Consider the following 22,131-nt stretch of genomic DNA (forward strand, 5'->3'; position numbering starts at 1 on the left):
AGGCTTTCATGAAAGCCCAGTTGTGAATACATTTTAACTGTCCACTCTTGCAGCTCATAAACAGAGCAGCAGGCCCCAACGCTGTTCAGACTCAGGCCTGGATGTCCGTCAGTCATCCACTGGGACAGGGCTGGGTCTAGCGGGCATGTGGTTGGCACATACCAGGGAATACCCTGCACCCCATGGTAATGGAGATTGACGGGGTGATGCTCTGCCCACAGCACTAAGCCTGAACCATGAGTTTAGCTGGCTGTGGGGGACAGCCATAAGTGACAGCTAAAAGCCTTGACCCTTGCTAGAGATGTGTGAACTAACCTGTGTTTCACCAGGGAGCAGGATTGAGATATTCCTCAAAGTGCTCTCAACTGGCTGTTATTCTACCAGACCTTGTCATCCCCGTGTGCCTATTTGCTCAATGTATTGGCCCAATTTATTTTGCCAAACAGAACATTTTTGAAGGGCCGCACTACATTACTCAACAATTCTCCAACCCCAGCCGGGTGCGGTGAGCATCACCCTGCTGATGGGGGAGCCCAGGCCCAAGAACCCTGTCCCAACCTGGCCCTCGGTGCTGCAGGGGCTGGACCTTCAGCGTGGACCAAAGCTGGTCCCTCTGCTGGGACCCAAGGGGGCTGCCTGGGCTCATACCTCCAAGGTCACCGTGCTTCTCTGAATCCGGGCCTAGAGGTCTCCAAGAGGGCTGCTTATTTTGTTCTCTTCTAAAGCTGATTTTGCTGCTTTCATTATTTATGTCAATGCTAACGCCTCACTCAAAATCCAAGCCTGCTTCCCTTACAGCTTCCCTCAGCAGTGCCAGGGAGAGTGGCTGGTCACTGACTGGTGGCCAAGGAGGATAGCAGAGCCACGCAAGAAGTGGCCCACCAAAGACCGCAGGCCAGCAGGATGTACGGCAGCATAGAAATGCGACACGGTGGTATTAATGATCATTATTCTCATTTATTATAATTATTGTTCAGTTTGAAAAAGGAGCCTGGAGCCAAGCATTACGCTAATTGGCACATTTTTTTAGTTTTTGTTTTAGTTCTGAAAACAAACTGGGGTTCAGTATGATTTTTCTTTTCATTTGTTTGTTTGGTTTGGTCTTTTTTTCTTTTTTTTTTTTTTCTTTCGTTCATTCCATCACATTGAAAAAGGAAGAAAAGGACTTTTTTTTTTTTCCTCTTTTTTTTTAACTCACTCGGTAAGTCTGGACTCCTCGGATGAACGTAACATTGCACACACACACACTTGGAGAGGAGAGAGAGGGGAGAGAGAGAGAGAGAGAGAGCGCGCTCGCGGTGGGCAGACAGACACACGCACGCGCCAGGTCAAAGAACTCTGATACAGTGCAAGAATTTTCCCAAAATGATTGGATCATCATTACCAAAAAACTCGCCATAACAACACCAAGAAACAAAGAAATGTTTAAGCCACACTGTTTGACTGGGATTTTTCCTGCTTTTTTTTTTTTTTTTTTCCTTTAAATGTTTGCCACACAGAGAGAAAAAGGGTTTAAGTGGGAATGGGAGAGGGATGGACAGGCTCACAGATGTGAGCAGGAAGAGGGGAGATCGAGATTGGGGTGGGAAGGAAGGATAGAGGATAGGGGGAGGGAGGGAGGGGCAATGGGGAGTCATTTCTTAATGTTCAGGCATTTTCTTGGTCCGCCTTGCTCTCTTCTTCTTTCACCTCTTCCTGCTGGGCACTTTCAGTAGGTTTGGTTTCTTCTACAGCATCTAGTGGGGAAAGAGATGGTCCAGGGTTAGTCAGCCATTTATCTAGAGCATCCTGCATATACATACAGCCATCACACGATGGACTGCATGGCTTCAGGCTTCTCTCTCCCCAGAGTGACCCAGGTCTCAAAGTCCCTGGCACTTCTGCAGCATGGAAAGAACATGCCAGGGTTCAGCCCAGCAGACAAGTGTGTAGCTCTCATGGAACACCTCCAGCCTTGCCAGAAAGCACATGCAACTGGAAGGAGCTGGCTAGCGCGCTGCGGATGTGACAGGCAACTGTCATTCATTTAATCGGGTGCACTGATTAGACTCTGGGCTTACCACCTAGATGAGACTTCTGTATTACCCTTTTACTGAACCCAATGACTGTGCCAACCATTGTTGAATTGTTGCCCCCTAATTAGTTCTACAGATTCTTCCAACTGCGTCTCAAAGAGACGCAAAGCTTGCAAGACCCAGAGGGAAAAAATTTATAACCTGTAACTCAGACTTCTCTTAAACAGAACAGAGATCTAGAGAGATGTCTCTAAGCCTTCAAGAACAGGAGCCTTCAGCTGGGACATTGTTACATCCCTCCAGTTTTCTAGGCTTTCCTTTGGAAGGTAGAGCTGCCCCAGGGGCAAACAATGAGTGTAACTGGAGGCTGGGTCTGCCTGTCAACCAGACACCTTGTTCTGACACACCATTCACACAAGAAATTAAAATGAATGCCAGGAGCAATCCCACAAAAATGAACTAGGCAGGAGATTAGAACTGAGGAGAAGGCAGAGGCAGCCAGGAGGGACAAGGTAAATGAAAGGAGCACCCCTCAAACTGGAGTTATCTTGCTGGATTAATCCACCCTGAGATAACAAGCCCCTCTCATTGCAGCAGGACAAATTTAATTGTCTCTGAGTTCCTGCTGACCAGCTCTCATCATCTCTAGATCATGGTACACTAACATGTTCCTGGGCCTCTTTCAGAGGTCCTGCTAAGGTCTGTGTACCATGTGGACTGCTTTTTAGAGGTGAAGGTGATGGTTCACCCAGGGCTGCAGGTCTCTAAGGTGGAAGAATGCACAAGGATCTTAGTGCACTGTAGTGATCACTCTGCTCCTTTCACATCTCCCCCCATTCCTCACTGACTTCCCCCGCCTCCCCCCCCGGCCCCCGACACATACTCACAGACAATGGAGAGGCCGAGCAAGGAGTATCACCCCAGATTTGGGATAAAGAACAGGGGAAGACATGCTGAAGAGCTGAGTGGTGTGGGACAGACCAGAAGATTGGTATGTCACATACCTCAGTGCTGGCACTTGATGTACCTCCATAGATAGCATCACTGTGTCTCTGGTGGTCATTCACAGAGGACTGTGGAGTCCCTTTAAACTGGACGGTTCCTGGTTTCTCTGATGGGCTATCAGATTGCATTACACAAGCAAATAAAATGGGCCAGGGACTGCTCTCCGGCCCTGAGGCCAGCTGGCACCACACCGCTCATGTCCATATGGCTAAAATCTCTCTCTCTCCAGAGCAGGGTGGCTGTGTCTGGGAGCTGTCTGGGGAAAAGCTAGTTGGCTTATTAAAAAAACACACCATGGCCCATGCTGTCATCTTAACAATACAGATGTTCACATGCCAATATTTAGTTTGTGAGGACCAGCACCCCCATACCCAGGTTTAGCATCAGTGAGAATGCTAATCAGGATGTGAACCTTTCTTTATTGACACCATTAATGCATATTGGCCTGGTCCATTCAATGCCATCAGATGGCAGACTTGTATTTGCTTCCAACACTGGCAGTAGGTGCTGCATCCTCACTTCCCTCTCCCCCTCAGCTATTTAGCCTCTTTTTTAGATTCCTTCCTACCCACCATTTCCATATGGATCATCTTTAACTTGTGTGCAACTTCCCATCCTGAATCATCTTCATTAAAGGCTCTGCTTCTGGACCTTCAGATACTTTTTGTCTTAGTAAACTCTGACTGCTGCTTTTCCAAAAGGAAAAAGTCTGTGGGAACAACCAACCCCATGGCTCAGTGCCACAGCCTGAACCCCGGCACCTGCAAACCTCCTGTCAGCAAAAACATCTGTGGACTTGTTTTCCCTGGACACTGAACAGCTAAATAAGTACTCCTTCTATACAGCCTATACTCCTTCTGTACAGCCACAGTAATGAACTAAAGACAAAATAGGCTACTGATTAAAATATGATGCAAGTATTATCGGAAGGCAAAGCAGGCCAGCTTGCCCTAGTTTTGTTAATTTTCCTGAAAGACTTGATCACACTCCACTGGGGAGGGAGAGGAGTCCTTTTAATCCTGCTCTTCTCCAAGGCGTTCACAGCAGAAGACACACTGAATTATGGACCCAAAAGCAGAATCCCAATGAACAACCATCTACCCCTAAATTTAAACCAAAAGACTATCGTTAGCCAGCAGCAAACGATGCTTTGCTCTAAGGCTCTGATAGATCCTATTAAGGTAGAATTTCTGTTTTGTCTGCATGTAAATGCAAGATGAATGAAAGAGCAACAAATGGTAGGCAATGCTTCATGAACACAAGCCCTGATGCTATATTGCATTATGTTTAAAACTTTTTGTGCCTTCCTGCCAAAAATATGCAGTTTTTATATGGCAGTCCCCACAGCATCCTCAGGACAGCACAAAATGCAGCAAGCACAGGGACAGACCCTGGGAGGCCCTGCATACCTGTTGCGATACTGAGTGCCTTGGCCAAGACATACCAGATGCCCCCGTTACATCGGCAGCTGAAAGTGGGGTCCAGCTCCTACAGTGGTAGGCTCTTGACAATTGTCCTAGTGAGATGGGCAAGAAATCTGGTTGCACTCAAAGTGGGGGGGCTGACAACTCTGGTGACACAGGGTAGCTCACAATGTTTCCTGTGATGTTCTTGTCCTTAGGATAAACAGGCAGGTTGAAACACAATTTTCTGTTGTGTTTTGTTCCCTCTTGGCTCACCACAGTGGCAAATCTAATTTCCAGGGAGAGCCTGTGGCACCCAGAGATCCCTGTCTGGCAGAGGAATTGCACAGGGGTGCCTCGCTGCCCACGTTGCTCATCTCTGGGGAGCAGTTAATCATAGGCAGGTGACTCTGATGAAGCAGCCCAGAGACTGCACTGATTTCTGCCTTGGCTGAAATAGCCTGGACTGAGTCTGAGGTCATGGAGCAGCAGAAAGGATTCAAAGTCAGTTCACCACGTATTCAGGTCAACAGAGAGGAATCATACAAACCAAATGCTGGACATGGCAAACTAGAGCAAATTTCCCTGGCTGTGTATGTCCAAATAAACAAGAGGTCTACATTTTTTAATAAGAATTATCACAGAAAATTCAGCCAACCACTCTCCCTCCTTTTTCTTGCATAGTATTGAAGCAATAAGTGGAAATACCCTATGCACTGTTATACCCTGCTAAGCTATGTCTTATTTTGTAATAGCTTTAGCAGGATTTCATTGATCTTTGAGATGAGGTAAAAGAAGCAACCTGGTGTTATATAGTAATGAAATTTAGCAAGAAGTAATATCACAAAGGATAAAAAATTCAGCACAAAAAATAAAGTTCACGCTGTGGCACTGCTAAACCACAGCAGTGAAAAGAACAGGATTCTCTCTGTGCAATGGAAGCAAAGTAGCACAAACCTACTGACATCAGGGCTGGTTAATAGCAGTTTCTGATTCACAAAGGAGAGGCGAGACAGTTTATCTGACTCACCCTTCACCAGTTTGTTTGATGCAGGTTATTTCTGCCGCATGTTCTCTGGGGTTTTCTCCAGCCTAGTTTTCAGTGATCCTCCTTTGGGAGGTCACGGTATCCCCGGAGAGATAAGTAGATAGCTGTCCTCAGGATTTCATACATCAGACAGGATATTTCTTACATTGCTTTTTTACCCAATACTAGTCTTGATTTCCCACTTCCTTGAACTCTGGGCTGTTGCACCTGTTGGTTTCTAGTGGACAGATATGGCTATACAGGCAGAACTGCATGGCCTTGGCATTTTACATTAAGTTTGCACTTTGTTGGAATAGGTGTAAAAGGTGACAAAAAAGCAGCTGAGAATTCAGGACATTTAGGCAAAATGTTTCATCTCCTGCTTGAGGGAAAAAAATATTTCATCCTGGGTGGCCAAATTTCCACCTGTCTAAAATTATTTCCCTTTTGAACACATTAGCACTGTGAGATCTGCTCCTGCAAGAATGGAATCCGCTGTGTCCACTTGCAAGGAAGAAAACAAGCAGGAGGCAGTGAGATATTTCTTAAGATGGACCTGGACTGAGGCAGCACCAAGATGCACATGACGAGATCATGAAATGGGAAAGCTGAAGTGAGAGTGGATGGATGTATCACTTCACTCCAGACATCCACAGAGACTTCTCCAGCTGATCTTCTCACCTGCTCCTTTTCTAATCAGTGGAAATAACCATGACATTTCTAGAACTCTATGAACTTGACCTATTTGGTTGCCTGCTTTAGGACAAGAGGAGTTGCAGCCTGTGAACACCTACACCTTTTGTAGAGCATTTCAGCCACAGACCAAAAAGAAGGGTCCAAACTCAAACAATGAGAATAAAACACACGTATGCATGGAGGAAACAGAACAGGAGGGGAGGCTGAACTGTAATATGAAGCACAAGAAGCTTGAGAAGGGGGCAGAAGTTAAATCTGTCCTGAAGGATAAAGCAGGAATGGCTAGGTCAAAAAGCTAATGCCCCCTCCACCCCCCGCAAGCAAGACCACCAGCAAAACCCACCTAGTTTGTGCTTGCAGTCATGATCCTCACTGTTTTTTTAATGCACGCTAGTCATCACTTGCACTGTTCCTAGTTATTCCAGGCCCATGGTTGCCCCTAGACACAGCTTTGAGATTTTAGTTTGTTCTGCAGCTTTGCCTTTTCTTTCAGTCTTTTGAAGTTTATACTGCAGTCCAAACCATCCTGTAGCATGACATAATTTTGCTAAAGAGATGACCATTTGTGAGCTGAGCTGCCACCAACCTCTTTTCAATCTAGGACCCTGGATGGGGCAGCCAAGTTAAGAAAAATTTGGGGCAGCCAATTTAGAAAAGTTTGGGGCGGCCTCAGACAAACCTTAAGCTGCGGAATTGCTTAAGCAATAGAGCTGCATGCTGGAGGGGCTAAAGTGCATCTGCTTCCCAGCTGAAGGGCCTGTGTTAAAGACAAGCTTCATACCTACAGCTCCAACTGGTATCTGCTAGGGAACTGCTTTGCCCATGGAAAGGAAAAAATATGGAAGTGATCCTTGCTGAAATAGTGTCTTAGCCCCTCTTCCCCCTCAGCACCCCATTTATTTCCTGGAAAGGGTGAGAGTCACATCTGCGAGCCCCATTGGGGAGCAAACACCTCGGACATATGCCACTCCGGTTGCTGTGAAGCTGAAGCAGGCACGCATGCAGCAGTTTTTTGCTGGAGGGTGGTACTTATAGCTGCCTTTGCCTATGCTGTGCTCTAATGGCTGAGTGTGCAGGCTCCTCTCCAAGTCTCTCCACTGCCCTACATTAGTGAAATTAGGTTGAGTGGATTTCCGGGTAAAACACTGTCTCTTGGGACCTGCCCAGCTCCCGTTTGACTTGCCAAGATTAATTAAATCAGAGCAGACATCAGCTTATGACCACAGTAGCAGCAACCTCTCTGCTGATCATTTCTTTTGTGGCTGGTGGCTTGGGTTTTGTTTTCCTTTTTGTCTCTGTTCCACTGCAGATCTTTAAATTACCACAGCTGATGCCAGGAGAAGAGAAACTGCACAAACACTCTGGGATTTTGCTTTTGCTGCTTTCCCATTGTTTGCATAATTATTGCTGATATTGATTGTGCAGCTAGAACTCTCCCATGCCTTTCTGCTAAAGTATTGCCCAGATCTACTCAGCCGTGGCTCTTTCTTTAGCATTTGTCAGGCTCACTCCTTTCTCCCTCTGTTGTCTGCCAACTACAGCTTGGTCAGAGATGGAACAGAAAACCTGTGCCTCATTTGGTCTCCTCTTTGCTCCCAAATACTAATCTGGGTTTTCCTACCTTGTTATAAGCAGAGCTCATCTGTCCCAGAGACAACTCTGTTTAGAGACTTTTTTTTGGAGGGTGAGGAGAACTGGAAGGCCCCATTTAAAATCCCTGACCCGAGCCTCTCCTAGTTTTAATGACATTTGGATCCAGATTTGGATCCAAGCTTCACAGCTTGATTCATCTGTCCCAATCCATCTGTCCTTCTAGCCAGCCAGACGCTGATTCCAGGCAGCCGATGGTAGGTCTGAGACTGCTGAAAACATGATGCACTTCAGGTTCAGAGCTATTGTTTATACAGTTCTCTTCACAATCAAAGTTAGCCCATTGCAGTCAGCCCTATGATGCATCATATGCAGTGCTAAAATCCTACGCCCTCCCCACTCGCTCCTTCTGAAAACTGGCAGATTTATCCTGGCCCGGCAAAACACTGAGAAATGAAGGAACTGGGTATTTCAGGTGAGTGGCTGTGTCGGGTCTAGGGGATTGACTTGCATGATTTCTCCCAAACCCCTGGTGAAGCCCTCACTCACTACAGACAGACCCGGGGTACCACCTGGTTCCTGTGAGCCCTGGGAGTCTTGGTGGGTGCATGGGACCTGGGCGATCTGTATACCCTTAGTAAACCCCGTAACAAGGTGGTGGGGAGGGATGATCCTACTGCAAGCAGCATGCAGGACGTCCAGGGAAGTTGCCCAGTAACTACTGGAAATAAGCAGGCAAAGCCACCTGTTAAGGTTAAAATAAAAAGGTGAATACGACCACAATATAAGGTAGTTTGGGCCTCCTACTCCTGGACTGCTTCCTCTTTGTTTCAGCACCATGTATGTCAGCCTCAATTGCTCCAGCAGAGAGGAAAAAAATAACAACTTCTGCCAGTCCCATGGGTGATGACTTTGGTCCAGGCTTGGATGGCTGCCTCATCTTCTGATCCTGCGAAATCCTCAGAGGACAGCCAGCCCCAGTTCTGTCGCCCCAGCTGCCTTTGCACTTTGTCAGGCCGAAGATCCAGTGGCCTAGGGACTTCTTCTCCCTGTCCTCCTGCCCAGTGTCTTTCTTCCCCCAGCACCACCAGGGAAATCCCACCCTGCATCAACATCCGTGCGTGCAGTAGATGGAAAGGAAGGGAGCAGTGGGAGAGATGCTCGGGGTGCACGGCTGTGGGGAGCGGGTGCCGAGGTGAGTCAAGCTTGCAGCTCCACTGCAAAGCATTTTTCACAGTGTCTAGACACCAGCTGCCTTGTTGCCATGGAAACTCCCCAACTTTGGCTGATGGGAGGGAGCAGTGAGGTCTCCAGAGAAATGGGAGTGGTTGAGAAAGAGGGTGGAGAGAGAAAAGGGAAGATGTTCCTTGTGAATGTGAGGTGTTAACCCTGTTACAGTGACATTGGCAGATATTTTTGCTTCCTGGAAAATGCGAAAAAAGTGTCTCTTCTTTCTTCTACTGCCATTTCCTTCCCATACCCATGGAGGCAGCCAGGCCTGAAGGCTGAGACAAATGACATGCTTAGTTTTGGCTGGTCATTTAATCCTGCGTATTACCAGCACTTTTGGCCCAAATTTCCTGTTTACAGAGCTTATAACTGGGCAATTACAATCCAGCTAGGGCTGGAAGAAGCCTACCAGAATGGTTAGGTTTTCAGACTGTATGATCTCCGTTAACAATGCCTTTCTCTTGGCTACCATCATTGCTACAAGCAACTGTAGCTCCAGGGAAGATGAGGTGCTCCCACCTGGCAGCAGTGAGATCTGTTGTGGTGTTTCTGTAGGGATGCCTTCTTGCACCAGAAAGTGGTGGGCAAGTGGGAGGCTGTGTAGTACAGTGGCTGAAAAGGAGGTAAAAGAGCCCTTTTGGGATGAGGCTGCCTTGGAGGCAGATATTTTGCACCGGTATTGAGTGGCCTCCTGCCAAACAGCATCAAAGGTGCTGATCTCAACAGACTCCTACCAAGGCTTCATGGTCTTTACAGCCAGGGAACCTGAAGCAGAGAAATGGGAAGTGACTTATGCAGGGTCTCCCCAGCCATCAGCTGGGGTCAGAGCTAATCTGATTCCAAATCAGTTGCTCAGCTGCTCTGCTGGAGCAGAAAGGCTCCCTTCAGGAGGGGTTCCAAGCTACCCATCTCTCCATCTCCCCAAAAAAGGGTAAGCTAGAGACAAAGACACCTCTGAAGACACTCAGACCACAGTTCTTCATTATCCACTACTTGACTTTCCAGCAAGGTAGTGTACTGGTTTTTTTAGGTACAATACCCAGACCATATCAGATATATAAGGTAAAACAGGGTATAATATCCAGATCATACATTCATGATGAACCCAGACCTTTGTGAATGTCAAGAGCTGTCTTCTACTGTGACCTTCCCAAATTGCTACAGGCAACCAGCAATGTAAGTATTTATCCGGTCTTCATCACCACAACAATGGCCTAACTCACAGTCATGGAGATATTTTATTCTTGTGGCATCCCAGTGAAGAAAGCAAAGGCTTTTATCTGCATTTTAGAGTGAGCAAAGCATGAAGAATTGGGCTGTGGCCACACAAAAGCTTGTAGTGTACCCAGGAGGCTGAGTCCCCTTGGCTTTTCATTCCAGCATCTCAACCAACCACTCTGCACACAGCAACACTTAAAAATGTTTGATGCCTTGGTCCTGTGATTTCTGAAATTCCACAAAGTCCTAATTTGAGGCCAAAACTGGAGGTGTAGCAATCTCAGCGATACTCACCCTCCCAACTATCACAGGAAGGTGGGTAGAAGAAAGGCATTCATTACTTCACCTGAGGAAAAGCTAAAAAGAAATAATCCACAAGCTGTTCATTTCTCTTCCCATGCCCCTGTTGATTTCACACAGGTCTTGCAGACCAGAAAGGCTACTCTTTTTAATTCCTTAAATAACTTGTGATTCGAACAGCTTGAACACAGAGGTTTTTACTTGTTTCCAGCTGTAGAATGTAACAGTTGGCAGCTGCTCTTGGCATACACGTTGGAAAACAGGATGTCCCTATCTCATCAATAGTATTATTTTGTGTAACCCATCTTTTCCCCCTTTCTGGGTTAAGTTCTGGAGGATGGCTTAGAAACAGGGAGCATGTGAGGGAACAGAACAAGCACTTGATACACCATATCAATTTATTCTTTAGCCTCTCTAGCGTGGCTGCCCTGTGAGATCATAGGGGAGAAATCAGAGGAAAGAGAAGAAGAAATGGAAGTACTCTGTGGAGGTCATGGCCAAGTGAGCAAAATGAAGACTTATTGAAGCAACTGATAGTGATTCCTGTACAGCCAGACCATTTCTAGTGAATTCAGGAACTGAAGCTTAGAGCCCTTTGGGGATGGACGTTTGGTTTTGGATAGGCCTGGCAGATGCACAGAGAATAGCACACCAAGTGACAGAAGTTTGATAGACAGGTCAGACCCTCAGAGGTCTGCCCATCTTACAGCTCCACTGATCAGCTTGGCCATCGTGGTAGGATCAGTAGGGGGATGAAAATGAATCCAAAACTGTGGCAGACTGCTGGCATTCATGCACCACTGATCCTGAAATAAAGAGGGTTAAGGAAGGGAAGGAAACATGCAGAGTGCTAGAGCCTTTGGGTTCTCCATGTACAGCTCCTACCTCATCACACAGGACTGGCTGTGAGGCTGCTCTCCTCCCCTGCCCCTGCAAAGGTGGCCAGGGAAAAGAGGTCAGAGGAGGAAATCTTCCGTAATTGCAGCAAAAAGGTCTAAATATTCCTTCAGTGCATCCAGAATTAATGCGCTGCTCCTCCCTTTATACTTCTCCGCCTTCAGCTGTCAGTGGCAGCAAAACAAATTGCTGCAGCCCTTACTACTAACCACGCTTCCATTTCCCTTCCCCCAGCCCAAAAGACATGTGCCATTCATAAGCTGCCTGACTGCTGGTCTCCATTATTAAAGCCTAGAAGGCTGATAAATTGGGGATTCACAGAGCCTGCAAGCCTCCAACAACCAGATTGCCATGGAAACTGGAGGCAGCCTCCATCTCCAACAGAAACGATATTGATCTAGCTGAGGGCAGGGAATTGCAATCAAGAAGAGGATATAAAATATCACTTTTCCTTTCACTATCCTCCCATTTTGTGTTTAAATGAAGGAGAAATTTCATTTAGAGATCATTAGTTTGTTTCTGTCCATCTTCACACACCAAAGCTCTGCAAATTGGATGCTAAAATGAATTAAGTGCCCGTTGTCAGGCCTTCCACAGCCATCTTGTTGATAACTGTCCCCAGCAGCTGCAACATCAACACCACCAGCTCTTTGCATTAAAGATATTATGACTATTTCCCATATGCACAGCTAGCATGTACACATGTAGTGTGTTTTGTGGGCACTGAGATACAGTCGCTGCTCTCTAGGAGGCAGTTCAGGCTTGATGCTGTACCCACTGAAGCTCCTGGGAGTCTTTGCTTTTCATTTCCATGGGAGGAAGTCATCACATGTGTGACAGCCTGGACATAAGAAGAGGCATTTCAAACTATAAGCACTTGTGGGGAAATCCACAGTTCAAGACAATGAGGAGTGGCATTGCAGAGCAACCCTCTCCTCTGCCCAAAATCCCTTGTCTGCTACTGCTTAATCACAGCCCTCCAGGGATGGAAAGATCAGGAGTCACAGCACCTGTCCTGCAAAACTGGGTGGGCAGATGGGCACTTTCCCTGGCTTATACTGCAAAAGCCAGATCCTCCTCAGTCTGTCACCTCATCCCTTGGGTGCCCATGAGAAAGACTAAAGGCTGGGAGGCAAAAAGCCACAGCTTGTCTTCAGGTGGGAGTTCAGACTGCCTAGTTGCCTCTACTGCCCAAGAAACCCCTGTGACCAGAGGTGTGGTGATGCTGATGCTCAGCCCTAGGGGCAAGGAGGGTGTAGGGCAGCCCTGTGGCTGGCACAGGCTGCTTTCAGAGAGCCAAGCTGCACTGTGGGAGCTGCCTGGAAAATCTTTCATCAGCACTCTCATTGCCAGTGGCAGTCTTCTCTGTGAAGGTGTCAGCAGTTAGCATCAGTGATTCTCTTTTTAATTCAAATTTGGGACTTTTTTTTTTTTTTAACTCAACCTTCTCCCAGTTTGAGAGGGACTTTTCAGACTGAACTTTCTCAGTGCTGCACCAAGTGAACAGGCACAGTTGTCCCACAGTAGCCATCTCAGTTTAATTGGCTTTTCACAATAACAATTCAATCAGGAGGGTAATGAATTCAGCTTTGGCATGGGGGCATCTGGTGGGGCAGCTGCAAATGCTGGCGAGACCTCATAGGGGCACAGCGAGGCAACCCCATATCCAGCCAGCCATGTCACAGCAACACAAGGCCAGGTTGCTTCACCTAACACCCCAAAGCACCAGGTATGTCCAGGTTGTCAATGGCAAAGTCAAAGCTCCTCAGCATTGTCCACTGTGGTGGAAGAAGTACCCTTACGGGGTGCTAAACCAGCCCTTTGCAGAGCTAGCCTGCAATGATGAGGCTTCTCTCTCTCATCAAAGGACATTTCAGCACTGCTGTGGCTATCCCCTTGCTAGCCCAAGGTGGCCCTGCCTCAGCTGTGGGGCCAAGCAGTAGCAGTCCTCCAATATCTCATGTGTACTCAAAGTCTGTATGAAGCCCAGCTCTCCACAGGTCACAGAGGCTGTAAATTACCACAGCTCTCACTTGCAGAGTTTCTAGATTTTTGGTCAAGGTGGAGCAGCCCATACTTTTGGCTTGGTCACCATCATTTTGACAACAGCTGTCACAGAAGAGGGCCTTTTCTGAGGCCTGAGCCGCTCTAAAATTGCACTGAGGCATAAGAAGTGGCACCCCACCGTTTCGTGCTCGTGTTGTCTCCCCTGGTCATCCCGCTGATTTTATTTGCTGTAAAGGTCCTTGGCTCAGGTCTTGCCTGCTGGTTGCAGAGTGATGTCATGAGATATCCACATGAATGAACACGTCTCTCTTATTCTTCCTCTCCTGCTGGAGCTGTTCCACTTCCACAAATCATTAAATATTCATTGGGCCAGAGGAAAACATTGACTCTGTAGGCCAGTGGTGAAGGCACTCATCTGCAGTGGGGAGACCAAACTCCACATACTGGCTCCAGCAAATCATAAATAATTTATACAAAGTGGAAAAGCTCCAGAAGGAGGGATCAGGAGAAACTTCATCCAGCAGCCCAATGGTTTGCTTGCAAAGCTCACTGGACTTCAGTCTCCTAGGGTAAGGCATGGGCACATTTTGTGTTTTGTCTCATTCAGGGAGTACCTGACCCTCACGTGCTAGCTAGTCTAAAAGGAGGCAAAGTTTTCTCTTACTACTTTAATCTAGGCTTGACTTCCCCATTTTGTAGAAACATGTATATGTGTTTTGCTATAAATGAGGACAAGAAGTAGTTGTATGCTACATCAGTTGGGAAAGGCTGGAATTTTCTCCTTGTTCCCTGATGTAAAAATCAGTGACTTCATCCATCTTTCTCACAGTCATTTGGCTTCAGCCATGAAGAAGGTTTCTAGCTTGAGGCACAAAGAAACATTTTCTTTGTAATTTTGTGTCTCTTTATTGAGTGCAGTGAACAGTTCTGGATTAGTATCTCTTGAGACTGAAGTCTGCTGTTCATCCAGAGAAGTGGGGCTGCTCGGCAGCAGCGCTGTACATTTCTTGCCCCTGCCTTCCTGCTGGGCCTCTGCTGTGTTTGGAAGAGGTTGAGTCATGGACAAGAGGTCAAGTTCAGTCCCTGTGCCTGGCACCATGTTTGGCCACACTGATAAGCCTTCCAGTGAAGTCCTGGAAGTAGTGCTGGGACAGGTTTGTGCAAATAGTACCTTCATCCCCAAAGATAAGCTTAAAAGCATGTGCAAAGCTGTTTACACTGCTGAATGATCTCTCAAACACCCACCAGTCCCTCTGACTTGCAAACCTGCAGCATCCTGAATGTCCACCCCAAACTCTAGGAACCGTACTGTGGGACAGGTGCAAGACTGAGCAGGTGTGGTGCAGGGCTAGGAGATCATATAGGTGACAGTCATGCCTACTTGCTGTTTGGCAATAAAGAACTCACTTCCTTTCACTGTGCTTTCACCATCTGGATCCCTGGTGTTCCAGGTGAATAATGGACTGTGAATGCAGACAAAGGGCCAGACAGAATTGCCGCTCGTATAAATTGCAGCATCCCTACTGAAGATAACCTCACAGCAGCCCTCTAATCAGACTCTGTGAACACAGGGCATTTCCATCCCTTCTAACCACAAGGGAAAGCAGAAGACTATTACAATATTGCACCGAGTCCCTGTCAGGGGAAGAAACATACAGGTCTAAGATCAAGACCACAGACTCCTTTAACTCACACGTCCTTCTGAAGTGCAGCAGGGCAGGTTCCACCCAGGGCTTGGTCTTCTGTGGCATATCCCTTGTTTCAGCACTGATGACTGAAGATTACTCTGAATTACTTACAACACTGGGTGCTGAAATCACAGGTGAAATGCTAGCCTTACAGAAGTTAGTGAGGTTTAGATTCAACCCTGTAGCTACAGCTGGGGAGTGTTGCCTCCAAACAGGCTGTAAAAGATGGCAAGAGAGAGGGAAGAAGAAGGGGATCTTGGAAGAGAAATTTTAGGATAGGTAACAGAGTGTCTAAGCTGCAATACATATTCCCATATTTCTAAGCTCACACCCAGTGAGGGGGTAGAGTCCTATTCTCATCTGAAAACTAGGCAGTTGTGGACTTAGTCCACATGAGCTTACATTCACACCTTCCTCTTAGAGGCTTATGTCATTTCCAAATCAACAGGTGCCCAAAGCCTTTAAGAACAGCAAAGGGGTTTTTAAAAGTACTTTCCACCTCTCCAACTTTAAATCACTTTTACTTTATCCCATTGTCCACCTCTTCAAATGGTTTCACAGCTGCTAAGACAGTTCTGCCAAAGTCAACAGCACTGGGGAATGCTCCTGCAGAATGGTCACAGCCCTGCCCTCCCACCCTTTTCCCTGTACGTGCCATGCACTGTTAGCTATGGTTCTGCAGCACTGCACCACTTTAGCATTGGGATTTGGATGATCTTCCAGATGTCAGAGAGATTTTCTTCTTCATTAAGCCCTGTAGGTTACAGGTAATGTCCAGTTATCATTACTAGCATTCCCAATTACTGTGTTTTGTTGAAAGAAGATGGAGAGGTTGAATAGTGTCTTCTACCTTCTGCTTTCTTTCATAATGAAAAGAGGACTTATTTGCTGTTGTCTCAAGGTACAGCTGGAAAGTAATGTGGTCCTTTGAACATTGGATAATTGGGACCTTATGACCTTTATCTAAGACTTATTTACATGAAGCCCTGAGTCTCACTTTTCCTGTCATTAGGAGAAGTGCATTTTCATTTACATCTCTGGGTCCTGCCCAGGTTTCCATAGTTCTTTTCCTGACTACTCTGCAGCCCTGCAAAGGGCAATTGTCCAACATGGGCTCCTGGCTGCCAGGACCTCAGCTGAGATTTTCAGCTCCATTTCAGTGTCTCATGCTGACAGTGATATAGCTAAGGACACAGAAAGAAAAAAGAAACATTTCCACAGATCCCATTCACATTTGGTAATGATAAAGCCAAAGTTCTTTATCTTGTACAGGTTATTAAAGCTAAGAGATATGCAAAGGAGGTCTTAGCAGGGAATCCAGAACTAGGAAAAAAGTCACAGTTTCAGTAACCTGCAAAAACAGACCACAGTCCCCTTCAGAGAACAGCTAAGCACACAATAGCAACACTCCCCATCATTCGGTTTTCCCTCATACATCCTCATTAAGTGTCTCCTCTATTTTCTGCCTGGAAGATATTCAACACCGACAGAGAGGAAAGCTAGGGAATGAGGGAGCCCTCCTTTGAGTCAAGCTTGCAGTATAAATGTAGTATTGAGAAAAATATTGCGGTTAGAGACCTGTTCAAATGGAGCTTGCATAAATTGGTCTTTCACAGGTCTATTGGAGGTCCAGAACTGGAGATGAAACCTATCCCACTGATGCCAGTGGCTTGACCTGAAAGGCTCCTGTTACTGCCTACATTTTCTTTGGTTCTCTTGGCTGCTGCCCTGTCTCGCAGACCATCATATGGTTGAATAAAATATTCATGCAGTACTTTTACAAACAGGAAAACTCCCAAGTCCAAAATGGATGTGGATGTCACTGCAGTCATCAGTGCTCATTGGATAGCTGTCTTCAAAAAGCAAAGATGTTGGTGTCCACAAGGACTGGGATGAGAAGCAAACCAGAAGAAATATTGCCTTTCTGGAAACAGGTGTATACAAGTATAGCCTTTTCTGGACTAATTTATACAGTGTCGGTTACCCCATCTCACAAAGGACATTTGCAGATTTAAAGGCTGTACAGAGAAAAGCAACAAAGATGCTAAAAGGCATGGGAATAATTTCATATAAAAAGTAATTGAAAGCATTGCTTGTGTTTTCTTCAGGAAAGAGATGAACAGCAAGGGCTATGGTACTATGCCCTCTGTGCATACTATATGATGCTATATAGAATAATCAATGGCATAAAGTGGGGCTATCGGAAGCTTTTGTTCTTTCTGTGACATAACACAAGTACAGAAAGATATTTAAGGCAATGGTGGCCAATTCATTGCTGAAATTTCCGGCTATTGTACGGTTGGTTGGAGTTGGGGAAGCTACTGACACTTTGTCAATCGGATATTGTGCATTTATATATGCCAAATAAAGCCACAGCTATGATAAAGTATCAAAAGAAATAATACATCATGTTCCACTGTTAAACCAAATCCTAGGCAGAAGAGGACAAGGAAGAGTCCCAGTCATAGAGAGGCAGTTTACCCCAAGTCTGTCCATGGCAGTATTTGGTGCTAGCCACTGTGAGAAGTACAATAAATGGACGCTAGACATTGCCAAGCCAGGTCCTCTAGCAGTTATTTTTATGGACTCTTGGGAGTACAATTTCACCTTATCAGAGTCCATGGAGTTGCCACAGAGACTGGAAGTGATCACTGAACTGACACTGATAATCCAGTATTAATGTACATATTATACAGCTCTTAAGGAATGTCTAACTAATCTGATCATGCTGACCTGGTGAACTTTCCCAATCTCTTTCCTTTGCATGTGGCAGTCATCTGTACCACAGAGTCAGTACTGATACTGTTAAAGTACTGCTTTTTGAAGCTGTAAATCCCAGCTGATTCTCTGCAAGCTTATATCTATCTGAAAAGTTCAACCTACTTGATCCTAGTGTAAAGAGATGACACTATAGTCGTAGGAACAGAACACTGCTGGCAGCTACAGCAAACAGCTGCCACTTAAATTTCATTGTCTGTCTATTCTGCCCACTGATCCGCTGTTTGAGCCCTTCTCAGAAGAAAATTTGTTTATCATTTACGGCAGAAAGCCTTCCTCCCATGTGGGGATTTCAGAGCATTTTCTCGAGATGATCAGAGTGCAGCTGTAGCTGGCCACTGTGGAAAACCTTGTGATAAGGAGACTGATTTTAAGCAAAATCTAGTTGGAGTTTAACCATCGGTCTTGGCTATAGAGAGCCGTGTGTAAGCAAGAGCAACCACTATACACCCTGAGGAGCTCACACCATGACATTAGTACGCACTGCCTTAATGCCACCTGTGTGTACTGCTTATAGGAGCTCCTTCCATGGAGACGTGTAAGAGCATAACGCTCTCAACAAACCTTGGTATATCATCTAGAAAGTTCACTATTGTACAGATTCAAGACCAATGACTTTGTTTAGTAGGAAGAATACTATAAAGATGTAATTGAAGAGTGAGGCTTGCCAATTTCCCCACGAACAGGAACTCTGCAGCATGCTACGATCAATGAGGAGGGGCTCAGCCAATACCACAACAGCTGTGGTTCCCAACATCATAAAAGGTGAAAGATTGCTGTCACCTTTCCTATAACTTCCATCCTTGACAAAACAAATGAGTTAACCATCCTTGAGCATCTATGCATTTCTTACCGAGGTCCCAAAAGAACTGGTACTTCCTTGGTGCAAAACAGCGGTTAACCTGCTCTTTGCAAGAGGCCTTTTCCAGAGTCAACCCTGTCATCACCTTGTCATCAGTAAAAATGCTTAGTGTGACCTCAGATTTCACTAGAAGAGGTCAGGTCTTGCTTCACCACTGGTGCAGTTTCCAGCTACATGGGGCAAGTTGCATCTCATTAGAAAGCAGCAGACCTGAGGCACACCTCAGACTAGAGAAAGTATTTCACTGCAATAGAGGCAGAAATCCCGCACCTGTAGCAAGTAGTGTGTAGGTTTCCTGTTCTCTGGAAAATACTGACATTCCACTTAGCTCACCCTACCCCTCACATAGCTGTTTGCACCAGTGCAAAGCAGGCTGTGAAATACATATGCAATGCTTATGCTCATGTAGACACAGTGCAAAGATTAAAAATTTCAGAGCAACTGAGGACTAGGCACATACTTTTACACCTTTGAGAATGTTGCAGGTAACCTAAATTGCATTTATAGTCTTGCTTTGTTGCTGGAGTAGTACTACAGACAAGAAAATGCTGGCACACGTGCTTAGAGATGTTCCCTCTGGGACAGTCAAGGGAAGACTACTGTATTTGTGTTGCTTTCCTCAACTGCCAGGTGTAGCAGCAGAGATAAGCTCCCATGAAACAGGAATGGCAATGAGGGTGTTCTGCCTCATGCCAGCTACCCATGGGCCAAGACTAAAATTCCAGTTATACAACTGCAATTTGCTTGCATAGTGCAGGCTGTACCTTCTAGCTGCTACATGACAATAGGCAGTCTCTGTTTCCAAATCTTTATACAGCCAGGGCTCCCTAGGTGCAGGAAGTATTGTCCTTCCATCAATGCACTGACTGAACTGAAAACAAAGAACTGATTCAACTCTAAGCCATGAAAAAGGATCCATAGGGACTTGCTCCCTCTGAGGAAATGAAGAGAAGATGGTGCCTCCCAATGCTCCTTGCTTGCAGGATATAGAGCCCTGGGGGAACTGCTGGCCTGCTTACATGCAAAGCAATTGTCATCTGGCTGATTTTTCATTTCAGCTGTGAAACTGCTCCATTGTAAAGCTATTTCAGCAAGTGGGAGAAAGCATTCTTCGTTTCCCAACAAAAGAAGATCCATTTGTTTCCTTAGGCACAATTTACTCTTTCACATTTCTGGCCTTTGTTGTATTCTTACCTGACAATCTGAGAGTGCTTTTGATGTGAGAGCTAGCCAAAGTTGGAGGTGAGACTCAAAAATCTGGGAAAGTACAAAGAGAATCTAACATTGTGTGACATTCATCTCCTCTCCTCCCTTTAGGCACACAGTAGCCCACCTTCTTCTATAGTCTGTTGTGCTGGATGCTGATCTCACTTCAAAGCTGTGCTAATGTAGACTCTTTACAGTAACTTTGATGGAGACTCTCCGGATTTAAGTCAACAGAACCTAGATTAAAATAAGTCTCACCTCCTCATGCATATGTAATCTATAGATTCCCTCCTACCACTTTTGAATTTTGTCCTGTTGAGTAGGTTGGCATCTAAGGGAGCCTCTCCAAGCATTATACCAATATCAAAGAGGCAAAACTTGGATCATAGTAAGAAAACCTGTAAACATAAATCTTGGCAAGGATGTTCAGATAAGAGAACACTTTCTTGGCATACAAGGCACCCACCAAAAGACAAGATGACAACTAAGAGACTACCCTTCTTACGTCGATCCCTCACTGCCACTAAACAAAGCCCATTGGCTCATTTCATATCTGAGCTAGGCTGAATCCACCTACTTTATCTACTTTTTGATATATTGAGGATTGCTTAGAAACTACCCTGCCATGCAACTTGGAATGCCTGGGGTTTCAGATCAGCTAATAGTGGACACAGGATGGTTGTTTGGAGACATTTCCTAAGGCATTACCAACAGACAGGTAGAGTATGTGGAACTGAATAACAAGGAGAGGTGAAGGCTGTCAGAGGAACTAGTGATTGGTATGAAGAATCACCCAGCCTTTCCCCTGCTCCAGAAACATTAAATATAAGCATTAAAAATCATGCACTTGTCTTAATTTGGTTAGTTATTCCTTTCCGCTCTTCCTGGCTTTTTTTTTTGTGCGGCCCTTAGATGAAGGCAAAAATCTCTTCTGGATATAAATGAAATGTCATTGACTTCTGCTTGCATTTGCACCAGGGAAGATATCTACAAATAGCATGGTAGAGCCATTGTAGTAAAATTCAAGGCAGATGAACATCAATGCACAAATGTAGCATGGTCGGCACGCCTCATGGTAGTAACAGCCAAGCATACACTGGCAACCAGCCAACTGATGACACTGGCTAGGAGCCAATTTGATTTATTTTTGGCAGCCTGACACCACATACTACTGTGCCAGTCTTCGATCACAAAACAATAAGAGGTGACCTTTGAAAGCCATCGGGATGACTTCTGGGAGAAGGGGACTGATGAAGCTGAAAGAGGATCTGTCCCCAGGCTGGAGGACGACTGGAGTGGCAGATGTTTGGTAGCCCTCCCTCCTTCATGAATGACCAAGCCACTACAGCCGTGCCAGCAGTCACCAGTGCTGTGTTTACTGGGTGATGACTGGGAGAAAGGTCAGGACACAGAATATGTCTTTAAGTCTATAGAAAGAGTAAGTACCAAGAGAGAAACAGAGAGGTTTAAAGAGATGAGAAGGAGTAATAGGATGGAGATAGGAAAAAGAAAGCATAGGTTTTCTCTCAGGAAATATTTCCTGTCTATGGGAACTTTTATATTGTGATGATGCCCTTTTATGGAATGTTCTTTAGGGAGAAAGTAGTTCCTTACTATTCTGGATATTGTGCTATAGAGTGTATTGCAGAACACAACCCAGCATCCTCAAGGAGATGGACATTTTTTGCATTTGTTTCTTGAATGGCTCTGAGGGCACTTACTCAGCTGTTGGAATTTGTGAAGGCTGATATCATATTTATATTCCTTAACATTTTAAAGAGACTATCAGTTTGACTGTGGCTACACAGCTTCCATATTTGCTTTCTGCAAACATTGGTAAGCTTGAGTATTACTGCATACATATTGGATAAGTATAAATAGATGCACATACCAGTCTTAAACACTCAGACAATCGCTGAAAACTCATTTTTAAATATATATTTGATTGTAGATTTTCCAACTTACCCTGTTGGCTAGATACTTACATAATAACAGTATCATGTGCAAATGCATATTAAATAATGCATTTAAATGCCCACTTCAAATCATGTGGCCATGAATGGTTGTACACTTCAAATGATATTAAAGCCAACAAGAGCCTGGAAAGATACCTGCAAATAACATAGAATACTACATAGGAAGAAAATATTCTTTGATGACGGGTGACTCAAAACAGGTAAAATTAAGCAAATGGAATAGCCTACTACTA

At 45.5% G+C, this 22,131-nt stretch overlaps 1 protein-coding gene across 1 annotated transcript in view; it reads right to left on the reverse strand.

Moving 5' to 3' along the window:
- Positions 1-740: 740 nt before the first annotated feature.
- GAP43 (growth associated protein 43) overlaps positions 741-22,131 on the reverse strand; it is a 58,187-nt gene continuing 36,796 nt past the window's right edge. Inside the window, exon 3 of the mRNA XM_082061500.1 lies at positions 741-1,736. Within this exon, the coding sequence (XP_081917626.1) occupies positions 1,648-1,736 (89 nt within the window). The 3' untranslated portion in view covers positions 741-1,647. The remainder of the gene's footprint in view (positions 1,737-22,131) is intronic.

This window comes from Streptopelia decaocto (assembly GCF_964273445.1).
Source record: "Streptopelia decaocto genome assembly, chromosome: 1".
Taxonomy (NCBI): Eukaryota; Metazoa; Chordata; class Aves; order Columbiformes; family Columbidae; genus Streptopelia; species Streptopelia decaocto.